This window comes from Gymnoscopelus braueri (assembly GCF_963280865.1).
Source record: "Gymnoscopelus braueri genome assembly, chromosome: 11".
Taxonomy (NCBI): Eukaryota; Metazoa; Chordata; class Actinopteri; order Myctophiformes; family Myctophidae; genus Gymnoscopelus; species Gymnoscopelus braueri.
The window spans coordinates 24,889,205-24,904,106 of record NC_137613.1 but is presented as its reverse complement, the minus strand read 5'-3'; the positions used below and the strand labels follow the sequence as shown (position 1 = coordinate 24,904,106).

Sequence of the window (14,902 nt, the reverse complement as noted above, 5' to 3'; positions counted from 1 at the left end):
TTTGAGCTGTAACCATTATTTTATACTTTGGCTCTTCAAAAATTGCAGATCTACAAGCTCATAGCGCGAGCTTGTAGATCTGCTTTTTTGTGTTGAATAGGTTAATTGAGCGCCGAAGACATCTCTGATGCTCTCTCACTCACTCTCTCACTCTCTCTCGCTCTCTCTCTCTCTCTCACTCACTCACTCACTCACTCACTCACTCACTCACTCACTCACTCACTCACTCACTCACTCACACACACACACACACACACACACACACACACACACACACACACACACACACACACACACACACACACACACACACACACACACACACACACACACACACACACACACACACACACACACACTAATTGTAGACATGCTACTTTTGATGCGTTTTGTGTGACGCTGTAGTATGATTAAGTAGGGTGTTACTTTTAACACAAAAAGTTAGAATATGGAGATAAGAGGTGTCCGCATCGACAGCCACGATATCCTCAATTTATGGTATGCAACGGATGGATGGGAGTAATTATATATATATATATTTTTTTCAGTGACACAATTAGCTTGTGGAAAAAGGCTCGATTGAATCTCTCGGGAGACGCGAACAAGAGTTAAAAGATATCTCGGTAGTAGTGGGTTTATTTAATTACTTGGTCATATCGAGACATTGCCAGAGCTAGACAGTCTCTGTCTCTGTCGGACACGCACGCACGCACGCACGCACGCACGCACGCACGCACGCACGCACGCACGCACGCACGCACGCACGCACGCACGCACGCACGCACGCACGCACGCACGCACGCACGCACGCACGCACGCACGCACGCACGCACGCACGCACGCACGCACGCACGCACGCACGCACGCACGCACGCACGCGCACACACACACACACACACACACACACACACACACACGCGCACACGCGCACACTACTCGTCCAGCTCTCTCTCTCTCTCTCTCTGTCTCTCTCTCTCTCTCTCTCTCTCTCTCTCTCTCTCAAAGAGTCTCTTCTGCTTAGTCCAGTGGATGATGAAAAGAAAGCTGGGTCTCATTCCATTATGAGGCTGTGATTTTCTCTGGAGACGAGAGCTATTTAAGAGAGGTCATTCTGCACAAAACAGCCAGCAAACGGAAAGGAAATACATTAATATGCAGTTTTAAATTTGGGAGTAGCAGTGCTGTAATACCTGGACAGTGTGGAGAACAACTTTGAACCTCAAATAGTAGGGTTAAAGTAGTTGAACCCCCCTGGAACCCCCTCAAGGACCCCCTGAGGTTACCCAGAGCCCCCTTTGAGAACCTCCGTCTGACACAACTTTTACACCACTGTGTTATTAATCCATTAAAACCGGGAACGCATCCGTGTAACCACTTAAACCATTATTTTACACTTTGGCTATTCAAAAATAGCATTTATACAAGCTCATACTGTAGCATGGCACCGAGTGCCGCGCTATGAGCTTGTAGATCTGCTATTTTAGAAAAATCTTGAAAATGTGTGCAAATCTTTGAATATATATACCGTGTATATTTCTAAAGCAAACATTTTAACTCAAATCTTTGCTTCTAAGGGTCCCTGGAACAAAATATTTTGAGATGGGGGTCGGCGGCCAAATACATATACTTTCGGGGGTCCTTGACATGAAATAGTTTGAGAATCACTGATAGAGCAACATATGTTTTTTTCAGAAACCAGTTAGGATTTAGAAGACATTTGTAGACGCGTTCCCGGACCGAATGGGATATCAGATCCAGGGTACTAGTATTACCTTGGGCCTGAAACCGGTTCTTATACTGTACACTACTACTACCACCTGCGTGAGGATTCAGACACCAAACACCTTTTCCTACACTGTGCGCTTGGATATAGCTTTTTGTACTCTCTTGTCCGGTCTCCCCTTCGACCTTCTGTGCAGCTGAGTGGCTCCCAGGAGTGGCCATCTCCCATTGACACAGAGGAAGACCTTGTCCCGGGCTTTTGCCCCTATATAACGTGACAGATTTGTTAAGAGGATGACCGGGGCGGCGAAAAAGGAAGTGTGAAATACTCAGTGATCCATACAGTACAGTGACCTGCTAAAATAGCATTCTGTGCGTGTCGCCTTTTTTCTATGTGCGTGCACGCATGCCTCGTGCTGAAGTTCTTTTACATTCTGAGGCGGTGTTATTTGAGCCTTGCTAACAACTACAATTATACAACAGCTTAGGCATTCATCAGACGCTCTTATCCAGGGCGACTTTTCAAAGTGCCAGATCGGAGTAAGTGGCCTGAACACTAGTCAACAAACGGCGGGGTAAATGGTCAATTAAATAGAGTGCAAGGAAAATGATTAGGTGCTACACGGTAACTTGGATACCAGGTAAACATCAAACATAGCATCTGTCTAAATAAGATGTTATCTAAATAGCATTCATAGCGAATTGCGGACAGGTAACCAACGTGCATAGTGTAACGAACGTCTATCAAAACAGGCAACAAGAAGTGATACAAGGAGGGAGGAGTGCTTGGGAGGGAGAGTCTGAAGAGGTGAGTTTTCAGACTGTGCCGGGATATGGGGAGTGACACTCAGGCTCCACTGGTGCCATTGAGTGTTGTGTTGAATAAGTGTTGCATCAACATTTGCCAGCGGCCAGCCATGCTGTGTCGACATTGTGTTCAATGCTCTATGCATAAACCATGAATAATCCTGATGCCCTTTGGAAAAAAGAAAAAAGAAAACAGTGCTCTGAATGTACCCTGTGGAGCAGGAATGACGTCAAATTGACGCAACGCCGACGATGACGCAACGCAAGGCGTGAGTGAGTCTGCCGTCCTGACCGAGGTGTGGAGGTCATTTCACAGTTTGGGAGGCAGGGGGGAGAATAAAATAGTCAAGGATGCTTGGAGTGTTGGCCAGGGTGTCGTAGCAAAGGGAGAGACAGACTTCCTGTGTTGTCCTGATCTAAGTGAGCAGTAATGGATGTAGGGGGGTGGATCACGTCCTGAAGGAATGGGGATGCTATGCCTTGTAGGTCATCATCAGTGTTTTGAATTGGATGCAGGCAGCAACTAGAAGCCAGTGAAGGGAGTAAAGAAGGGGGAGCCTTCTTAATAAAAGTATGGAGGTTGAAGACCAGACCTGCCCCAGCATTCTGGATTGGTTGTAGGGGTTTGAATGAACATGTTGTCAGACCCAGCAAAGGAGGGAGTTGCAATGGTCAAGCCTGGAGGTGACTGCGGGCTTCGATAAACAGCTGGGCAGACTCATTGGTGAGGAATTGGGTCCGAACCTCCGGACGTTGTAGTGTGCAAACTTACAGGATTGAGCGATCGCTGCAGTGTGTGCATTGAAGGACAGCTGCCTGTCCACTGGTCCAGGACCACGCCACCTGGTTCTCGACAATTCGAACAGGAGCCACCAGAGTGGAAAGATGATTGAAAGATCTTTAAGGGACTAAGAGAAGCTCAGTCTTGTTTGCGTTGAGCTTGAGTTGGTGGAAAGACGTGCACTGTGAGATGTCAGCCACAGCCAGGCATGCAGCGAGGTGCCCTTCAACCTGTGGTGGCAGAGGGAGGGAAGTAGAACAACAGTTGAGTGTCATCAGCATAACAGTGATAATAGAGCTTTTTGAGCAAAGATGACCAAGCCAATGGATCTGGTGTAAAGGTGATACAAGGAGGGGGCTATGGTTAAGTACAGACCCCTGGGGGACTCCGGTCAACAGGGGTCAGAGAGGGTAAACCTGGTATACCATGAAACCTGGTATATAGGTTCTGACCAGTCAGGTATAGGAGGAGCACTCAACCACTTGCCAACTCACTGTTATTGAATGCCGAGATGCTGCACAGATTATACTATATATTGCAGCATTACATGATTTATTTATTTTCTCTCTAGGTGGCCACATAGCCATAAAAACTAAATTAAAGCCCCCTACCTCCCCCCCCCACACACACACACACACACATACATGTTTTCAATCTACAGTATGTATAAAAATCAAAATGAGTGAGTAAAAAAAGAAAAAAGAAGACCAAGCTATACTTTAAATAATGACTAAAAAGACACATGTTACACTACATTAAAGTAAACATACATCAGTGTTGTCAGACTAGTATGATATATGCTTATTTGCTATAAAATCCCTGTAACTTTGGACCATAGGAGGTTTTGTGTCAGTGAATGCACATACAGCATATATTAACCTGACAACACAGAATTATTGCTCCTTTAAATCAGTGCAGTGAGTCTGTGCAACGAAAATGTTAGACAAACCTGGCGGTATCCTTTAACGATCCCTTTGCAGCTAAATATAGCACCTCATTGGCAGCACTCTAAATCCAACCACGCTAATTAAGGCCATTACATTAGATCTAGGGAGGGATATGTCACGTATTTGTGCCTAAGGAGCGCTGCAAAAATCACTACTTATCGATTGCAGATCCACGGGATTGACTGGCTGGCGGTTGTCGTTTCATTGATCTCTTTTGGTCTTTTTGCTTTCTCCCGTGGCGTGTGCCATTTGTGCCTCCCACACCCACTGCACAATATCAATGTCCCAGCTATCCACAAAATATCAATGTTTCCCCGCTACCAACGAAAATACCAATGTCCACAAACGTAACTGCCGGCAAATCCCCTAGCCGGGGTCCCAACTTGTCACAGCGAGGCGAACGTGTCTGGGAGTTTGCCGTGGTTGTTTCTGTCGGACCACAAAGGATTCAAGTGATCATTAGCGGACGGACCTGACTGCTTCGATGCTGGTCTGCATTGTGTTGACAACTCTTCCCATTTTACACCCAGTTAACCCATTAAGACCGGATGTTTTAAAGCGATACTTTTTTACAACATAACAACATTTTGAGATCCGCGGCCAAATACATGTCATTTTGGGTGGTCCTTGACATGGAACATTTTTGAGCACCACTGATATTACAGCAACATAAGTTAGGATTTAGAAGACATTTGTAGAATCCCCAGAAGCAAAGATTTTAGTTGACAAATGTTCAATGTTTTGCAAAGATTTGCACACATTTTCACGAATTTTCCAAAAATAGCAGATCTACAAGCTCATAGCACGCTATGAGCTTGTATATCTGCTATTTTTTAACAGCCAAAGAAATAAAAAAAATGACACACAGATGTGTTCCCAGTCTTAAAGGGTTAAGCCTTCATTTTATGGTCTCGTACACAGAAGTGTGATGCCTGGTTTGGAAGAATCGTTCCGCCCCCGTGAGCATCCTCCTTTCCAATCGATAATGGAAAAAAGGCTGATCTCACGGTTCGTTCGCCGGTGCGACGAGACGTTTCAGAAATGGATCACGCTCATTATTTGGCTGCGGGCCGCGCTTAGTCTGCACGCCCAGTAGCTTTACCGCTTAAAGGCGCGTCGGCACAAAATACGTAGACTTTTAAAACGTGTCCCTTTCCAACAGATTGAGACACAATTTGTGGGTAATGAAAAGCCACGACTGAGCTTAATACATGTTTTTGCGTGTGTTATAACACAGTTATTAACACAGTTTGCAACACTATGTTCTCCTTCTTTAGAATGTGATTTAAGCTATAGGAAAAGAGATAATCCCCTTGCTATCGTCTCACATAGAGACACAGTGGCAAAAGGACACAAGTAGTTCCACCACACACACCAGGGTCAGAATGGGCCTATGGGGGGTGACTACGAACAACAGTAAGCCTGATTGGTCTGTGCCGCGATTATGTGCAACAGTATAAGGCAATGGTGTTCCCGTATATGACAGAAATCTATGCATTTTCCAGTCATTTCTGACCATTTTGATGAACAGAAATGTCTATCATACTTGAGTAAATGAAACCCCAATTAACACAACTGGTTAAGAAGAAGAATTGTATTATGATTTATTATTGTTTACAACACCTTCCTGATGAGTTATACAGTGCTTTGTCATTATATTTGTTATTCATAAAAAAAAAGATCTCGATATAAAGCGTCATATTACTGGGGTTGGGATCCTTTAGGATCTTAACGATTCCATCTTAACGGTTTGATTCCTTAACAGTTCCCTTTAACAATTCCTATAGGGGGGTTCCAAATGGACCCTCTCTGTGTGTACGTACAGGTTCATTTGATTCCATTTGTACACTCTCAGAGTTATGATGGTCCTTGAAATTAAAAAGTTTGAGGACCACCGGTATTGTAATTGTATAGCAGACGTGATGTCCACATAACCAGCTCTGACAGTGTGATAAAAACCGTTCCGGAAACAGTTCCAAATATGATTGAACCGATTCACTTTTTCTCGTACTTTTGAAGTGTCCTGACTGGAAGGAAGTCAAACACTTACTCTAGTATGACTTGGCAAACATGCTAATCTTTGCAATGCTCCTGGAAAATCACTGATTGTTCAATATGTCAAACGAGCTTCAGTGCTACTGTTTTCAATCTGGGATAAAGGAACCGACACAAAGGGCGAACCTTTCCATACGGAAGGCTTTGTTAAGCAGCTTGCTGCATCACAGACATTGATATGTTACTGTTGAAAAGTTCACTTTTTAACCCTTTCAATGCGGGAACATATCTCTGTCATTTTAGATTTGAGCTATAACCATTATTTTATACTTTGGCTATTCAAAATTAGCAGATCTATACAAGCTCATAGCGTGGCACCGAGTGTTGCTCTAAGAGCTTGTAGCTCTGCTATTTAAAAAAAATCTTCAACATTTCTGCACATTTTTTAATACATATATATTTAAACAACATTTAAAATTCAGATCTTTGCTTCTGGAGGTCCCTGGAACAAAATATTTTTACAACTTATTGCTTTAAAAAGTATATATTCAAAGATTTGCACACATTTTCACACATTTGCACCGAGTGCCGCACTATGAGCTTGTGTTGTCTGCTATTTTTGAATAGCCAAAGACAAAAATAAAGATAAATATTTATAAAGATAAAATGACAGAGATGCGTTCCCGGATTGAATGGGTTAAAAAGACAAAAAGTGGGGTAGCAAAAACCATATAATTAATATCACTCTGAGCTCACCCTGTCTCTGAGCTTCATACATTTCTCTATGCAGGAGAAACACCGCACGCACGCACGCACGCACGCAGCTAGAGGCCCAGAAGCAGTGCACACACACCCTGACTCATTTTCAAATATAAACGAGTCCGAAATATTGATATTCGGCTGATGAATCATTTATGGCATCACCGTACAAGCAAATTACTGGGTCAGTTTTGTTTTCACTTTGAAACACCCCGGGGTCGCCTAAAGCACCATCTGACTCATTCTGCACTTTGACGAGAATACACAGACAAAATTGTTTAAAACCCACTAGTGTTGGGTTTTTGAATTATTTATTTAATTCGATTTTTTTCAATGCCCCGTTCCATAGCACGACTTAATGCATATCTGAATGTGTTAGCCACTTGCAGAATGGCATCCCTATTTAGGGCATGTCATTATAGGTGAACATTTTTATAGCATAAAAGGGCCCGATCCGGCAAGGCCCATATATAGAACAAAAATAACATTTCTTTTACACCTTTAATATGTTGTTGTACGAGGCCTCTGATGAAGAAATGTTTTAGTACGTTTTTATTCATTATGTTATAATTTCATATTTAATTTGGTCCATGTCTGAACAATGGGACCTGCTCTGCGACTTATGTCATTCAGACGTATGTTTTATGAGTAGACATTTTTGAATATTTCTCGGAATATTCAAAATGGCACGGGGTAAAAAAAGTGTATTTTCATATGAACTGAATGTTTATGTCAGTTCATGCTGGCATCAGCAACTTTGAACAATAAGGTCTCATTGTCTCCAGTGGTGTAAACACAGAGCAAACGTCTTGAGTCTATATCCCTGTCCTTTCCAGTTTATCTGGGGCGCTTAGTGCATGAGCAATGGGGTCTCAGTTCCCCAACGCCTACTGTTGTGGTCCAGCAGTCTGATTGATCACCCCGGCTAAGCGCCCTGGCCCTATAAATCAGTACCTCACCCCACTCAGCCCCGTTAATCATGTCTCCCAACAAAGACAAACAGACAATTAAAGAAACATGGGTAGCTCTTTAAAAGAATATACCCCTTTAACTCTCCCCGCGGGCAGTTTATTAGGCACGCGGGCAGGCTCATCTTAAGCCACTATTAACCCTGAGATTAGCCAGGGGTATACGTGCGAGGGTTCCCTTTGGAGATAATGTCGGTGAGCTGAAGAACACAAAAAAAAGGTGGGCACACGGCTGCATTGGCTTGCATTGTTCCATTGCATCTGTTATGTTAAGCCTGATTTAATCACTTAAACCCTATATGCTTAATTGACCGAGGTGAGCTTGTGTCAGCTGCTTTTGCCAAATGTTTGCCCCAGAATAGTGGTGCGAGGGTTCATGACACGCCTAGTAATTTATTACTAGGCGGGTGGCAGGTAGGGGGGCACGGGCAATCCGACCGGTGGGTTCAATCACCGTGAAACTGTTACACAATCAGAATACAGAATCATCTTTATTGTCACATTACAGAAAAGAAAGAAAACTGAGAAACGTGTGTATGTAGAGGGGCGGCGTGAGGCCCCTGCCCTGGTTCTTTTTGAAAAATAAAAAATCGCTTTAAGTGTCCAGGGCCCTCTGGGAGCACGGCCTCTGCCTTCCTGCCTCAAGGAATTTTCCCGCAGGTGTGTGGAGGGCCGACTGGGGGGTCCCCTCCACCCAGCCCCGTACCCAGGATCGAGGTGCTTGCGGGCTGGGTAGAGGGGCGGCGTGAAGCCCCTGCCCTGGTTCTTTTTGAAAAAAAAAAATTGCGCTAAGTATCCAAAAATACCTCAACATTTTACTTAAGTACAGTACTTACTTTCCACCATTGGTCGAGGATAGGCAAAAATTTAAGATATCTACAGAAGCATAATGTTGCGTTTGTGCTTTTCTCACGCACACGCCTGCCCGCTGCAAGGGGATGAATCGTGTAAAAACAAATATTATAATTCTATGCGACGTGTAGAAAGGTGTGCACATGAGGAGAGCAGTGTAATCCCGCGGATCCAAGCAAAGTATGCTGAAGTAACATCGTTCCCCGTGTGAAAAGCCCTTTATACTTCATTGCGTGGCGGTGTCTCACACTGAAAATATAGCCGATCTACACGATTGTAGATCGGCTTTCGGCGCGGGACACCGTCGTAGCACAGAGTATAAATCAGCCGTTAACTGCATTTTTACTGCATTGGTTCTGCCCTGCTCTCGTGATTCCACTGCAGTGGGGGTCTTATGTTGACGTCACATGGGGGAATCGAAGGGCGCCGTTCAAAGCCAAGACATGAAAGGGCCAAAGGGCTTAGCACGCTATGAGAAACGCATCATGGAATTAGCTTGTTTGTGAATATTTATGAGTTCACTATCGTTTCCCGCTAAAGGCCAAGAATGGAACAGCGTCCCCCCTTTGAGTTGCCACCGTCACGTGGGGTTTGCCAGCTTTTGATTCATTACAGCTGCTCTAAGAACAAACTGATTTTTGCTTTGGGTGGAAAGAATGAATGTACCTGACACATGATTTCTTAAACGTATGTCAAAGCTGTAAATTACATGCAGAGACATTGGAGTAAAGAAAATGTGTTTTGAGCCGTAGAGGGATTAAAGAGTTATCTGTGGTTACCTGCAAATTGAACAAACTTTTCTATATGGCTTAAGGTTTATTTTGTAGTGTACCGTACGTTGTGGTAACTACTTCCTTTATGTCAAGGTTCCACTATGGTTACAGCTTGTGTGCGGGTGCATAGGAATACGATTATTTTGTTCTGGTTCCTGGACACCATAGCAGAAATATACTACTACTACTACTACTACTACTACTACTACTACTACTACTACTACTACTACTACTACTACTACTACTACTACTACTACTACTACTATAAACATATGCAACAAGGAAATAAAAAAAGGATTAATCAAAGAATATCAGCAGTATTACGAAAGAGAACAGTTTGTCCTAGCACAAGGGTGGGTGACTTTGATGATGGAGAGAGAGGTCCACTAAATGTCCACACTCACTCCAGGGGGCCACGTTGCATTTCTGCACTCTCACAGTAGAATACTGTAAAGCCCATCACTCAAATCTATAATAGTCACACATAAAGGGATTATTATACGGTGTACATCAATTATTCAGTGTACTACTTTGTTGTAGTGCCAGTCGCGTAGTTCTACGCGAAGTGGTCTTTTTTCTTTCTTTTTTTTCTCAAAGTGCACATTTCATTGTAGGCCTCCCCTCGCAGTGACACATTTCATTGTAGCACACCCGGATATGGAAATATCCGTATCCGGAGATTTTCGTTCCCACCCGCCGCCGCTCTAAATCTTCCCATAATCCACCATTATCTCTGAGTTTTTTTTCTCCTCGCTGAATGCTGTTTAACATAAACCGCGACTACTGCAAAACGGAATGTCGCCGATCGAAACGGTCTTCTCTGGGCCACTCACACAGCTACCCTGTGTGTCTACAAACAGTTTAACGCGCGATCTTAAGGTATTTAGCGAGGTCTGTAGCGACGTGAAAAAAACAAAAAAAACAACAATAAATCGCTGGCACTGGTGAGTACATTATGATATTAAACTCTGGCGTGGAATGTGTTTACTTCCTGCTTAGCGTATTTGGGGAAGCGGCTGTATCTTTTTTCTTTTTTTCCTCCCTGCATTTTTTAACGAGACATGCTATATTCAACGGCCTGTAACAAGCAAACGGGGCTCGCGATGACTTTTTTTTCTTTTCTCACGGAAGCACAGTGACACCCTCCGTGTTTAGCAACCCTCGGGCGATCGATCATACTGGATATAAATATTCTGACTAGTGACTAGTTGAAAAGGTAAGGAAAACCAAAAATCGCTGGCAGTGGGTGATTCATTTTTCTATTTATATCTGGCAGTGAAAGAGTTAACTATTGGACATGAAAAAATACAATAGAAATGAATGCAATGACATTGCATGAAATGCCATGCAAACTTGCACGTTTGGAATTGGAATAATCAGTATTCGTATGTTGACCTTCGGGCCGCATTAAGTGCAGGCAGGGGCCGCCGGGCCACCATAGAGTTGCCCATGTGTGTCCCAGCACGTACTGTAAGTGTTTGAAGGTGCTGTGCAAGTTTATTACTTTAATCTAAACATCTATTCAAATCTGTGTTTATGTAAATGTCCTGTTGACATCACCTTGTTATGTTTTACAAGTGCCTTTTTTCCCCCCTCGTTTTTTTGGCTGGTTTTAAGGCGTCCATTCCTTTCATCTGTAATTACAGAGAGAGGGAAAGAAAAAGGCTACTTGGGGGGGGGGGGGGGGGGGGTCAAATTAACCTTTTGAAATGGAGGCAGCGTTTCTGCTGTCTTGATCTAAATCGCAAATTGGTCCTCTTAGGATCTGCATGAGAAAAGCAAGACTCAGGGATCATGTGGCGATGGCCTTCTGCCCACAGGCCTGTGGGGCTGATGAAAGCACAGCCACCTTTGATGTTATGACAAGGAGTGAAGAGGGCTTCACACTGTGTCCCCTCTTCATCTCATTTGTCTCGTGTGTGTGTGTGCGTGTGTGTGTGTGTGTGTGTGTGTGAGTGTGAGTGTGCGTGTGCGTGTGTGTGTGTGTGCGCGCGCGGTAACAGGATGGAACACGAGTGTACAATGTCCTGCTAGGTGTCAACCACTTAAGAGCTATATACTTTGTTGTACCATCATTACCGAAAAGAAGAATCTACAAGCTCAAGTTGTTGAAAAATGTCACGGAAATAGGTGACCTGCAAGCTTGCAATGCATCACGGTGTGTTGTGAGCTTGTAGATAGTCTATTTTCACAATTTTGGACGGTATAATGACGTGCCCAATGTAGGGACGCCAGATTGAAAGTAGTAAAGTGTCAATCAACAGAATTGTCCTAAATGTGTGGTGTAATCACACTAATGGAGTCTTGTTAAGATAGGTGGAGTGTTGGCACGGGATACATTTTACACGCTCATCCATAATTAACGTGACGAGGCAGAAGAAAATATATTTGACTTGGCAAATTGCACTAATATGTTGGGTGTCTGACAAGCGCATATTACACAAACAAGCGGCGAGCAACAGTTGATCTTTCATTTCCAGTGAAGTATAGGCTCTGCTCTATCACAACGTGTCGCATCGCAACGAGTTGTGAACTTGTAGATCAGCTATTTTCGTACAGTTTTCACCCGTAATGACAGGCCCAAAATAGGGATTTATTATTAATTGATCATTTTAAGATTAAATTAATAAGTTAAATGCACTGTTGCAACCCTAGATCAGAGCTTACATAAAAGGACTGTAAAAAAGTAGCTGGCTGGAACTGTTTCAAACAGTGGCCGGCTGTTCTGGCTGCAGGCTGATCTAGTGGAAAACGATTGATTGATTGATTGTATGTAGATAACTTGTCTGGCCTTCTGTTGTTCTCTTGTTTGATCTCCTTCCCACTTGCCCCCCACCCCTCTTCTTCTCCCCCCCCCCCTCTTCTTTCTATGGAAACTAACGTTGCGATGGGAACGATGTACAAAAACGAATTTCACCCACTTTTTTACCTTGTAAACCTGTGATGTGACAATAAACCTGATTCTGATTCTGATTGAATACTTTTTTGGGGGGGTCCTTGACACAAAAAAGGATAGAATACTGGTTTAGAGCAGTGGTTCTCAACCAGTGGTCCGGGGACCACCAGTGGTCATTGAGGGGGTTCCAGGTGGTCCCCAGCTAAATGATGGAGAGTTGGTAACCAAATGGACCCTTATAGGACCCCTTATAACCAATGAAACCAAATGGACCCTTACGGGTCCATTTGGTTTCATTTTACGCTCTCAAGAGTTAAATTATTGTTAAACATCTGCATTACTTAATTAAATAATTGTTATTTTGATCGTTTGCCTGTTATCTCTCCTATGGTACCACATCAATACAGCATGGAATTGTTGACAAAATCTTATCCAATGATAACAAGATATTCAAAGTTTTGGGTCTGAGAGTCTAAATCTCATCAAATGGTGGTCCGTGGCTCAAATGCCGAATACATAATGGACCTTGATATGAAAAGGGAGTCGAAATAACCACTGGTTTGGAGCCATACTGACTGGAAGTTGTGCTTGTGTGTCCACAGCACACGCCAGTGTCACCTGCTGCTGGACGTCTTCAACTCCACGGAGCACGAGCTGACCGTCAGCGCCAAGAACAACCAGGACCTCGTGCTCCACGCCAGCGAGTGCCAGAGGTGAGTGGAACGCTTCCCAGTTTGCACACACACACAGTAGTAGATCTGGGCCCATTTCACCGCTGGCTCACTTTGCTCCCACGTGAAGGTTATATACAGTACCCACAGTAGCAAGGTCCTTCCAACAGTTTACTTTGATAACGCACCGAAGCACGGAGATAAAAAAAACATTCAAAATGAGATAATAATAAATGCAACTTTGTCTGTGGGTGAAAGACAAGAAAAAGTGCACTCATGAGACAAGTTTTTTTTTCCTGCAACCAAACAAACAAAGAAACTAAGGGAACACGCCGTGACAAGCAAAGATAGCACAGACAGAACCGCCGAACAGGAACTGAAACGGAAACACAAGTGAAGATCAAGATGTCCTAACAAAAACAAAGTGAGTCGAGGAACTTCTATGGCCCACTGGCAGTGTGAGCAAGACATTTGGTGTCGATCGGTCCAATGGCTTGCGAGATTACCTCCGGACACACACACACACACACACACACACACACACACACACACACACACACACACACACACACACACACACACACACACACACACACACACACACACACATACACACACACACACACACACACACACACACACACACACACACACACACACACACACACACACACACAGACCTACGAGCGCTACGAGCTTGTAGGTCTGCTATTTTTGAAAAATTATGAAAATGTGTGCAAATCTTTGAATATATATTGTTTTAAAGTGATTTTTTTTACTAAAATCTTTGCTTCTGGGGGTCCCTGGAACAAAATATTTTGAGATGGGGTCGGCGGCCAAATAAATATAATTTTGGGGGTCCTTGACATGAAAAAGTTTGAGCACCACTGATATAGAAACATATGTTTTTTTTTCCAGAATACTGTTGGGATTTAGAAGACATTCATAGAATTGGCCTCAGGTCTAAATGGGTTAAAGAGCCCCTTGTCACCGTTACATAGTAGTGGACCAGATGGCGTATTTCAGCAGCATAAGGTACCTGACAGCATTTACAACCTCCGAATATGAGACCAAGTGTTATTTATTTAAAAAAAACCAATATACAATAAAATGTGATGCTTGTGAAGGGAGACACGTTGGGATAGTGACAACTCTGTTGTTTTGTGGATGGTACTAAAAACGCTCTCACTGGGAGGAATGTGCCGCCACTGTTCTTACTCTTTTTTTCATTGACAGAAACACCACGCGACTGTGTTTGCACGGTCCTAGATCTTGACGTTGATGGTATTGTTCCCGATTTATACCTAGTCGCGCTCCGGTGTCGCACGCAGAAAATACAAACTTGTGAGCTTGCAGATCGGCTTTTTTTCGGTGCGCAAAACGACGGCATGACGGCAAGTATAGATCCCCGCATCATTCGTCCTCTCTGTTACCTTTTCCCTATTGGTGAGATTCCTCCCACCCATACGCTCCTCTTCTTCCTCCTACCTCGCTCTCTCTCTCTCTCTCTCTCTCTCCCACATTCCGCTCCGCTATTCCTCAGGAACGTAGCAAATTATGATCCCTGTCAGCGCTGTCTCCAACGGTGCATCCTCGTCGCCACGAGTGAGTGGGGGTGCACACCGTGCTGGTGACTCATAGGCCTTCCTCCCTCCACGGGAGAGGAATGTTATTATGTGGGAGAACTAACGGGGTTGGATGAGGCTGCTTTTCAGCAGTGGTGGAAAAAGT

General features: G+C 43.9%; 1 protein-coding gene across 1 annotated transcript in view; it reads left to right on the top strand.

Moving 5' to 3' along the window:
* The window catches only part of trappc9 (trafficking protein particle complex subunit 9), a 339,982-nt gene that overhangs the window by 167,806 nt on the left and 157,274 nt on the right, over positions 1-14,902 (top strand). The window contains exon 20 of the mRNA XM_080441558.1: positions 13,103-13,213. Within this exon, the coding sequence (XP_080297684.1) occupies positions 13,103-13,213 (111 nt within the window). The remainder of the gene's footprint in view (positions 1-13,102; positions 13,214-14,902) is intronic.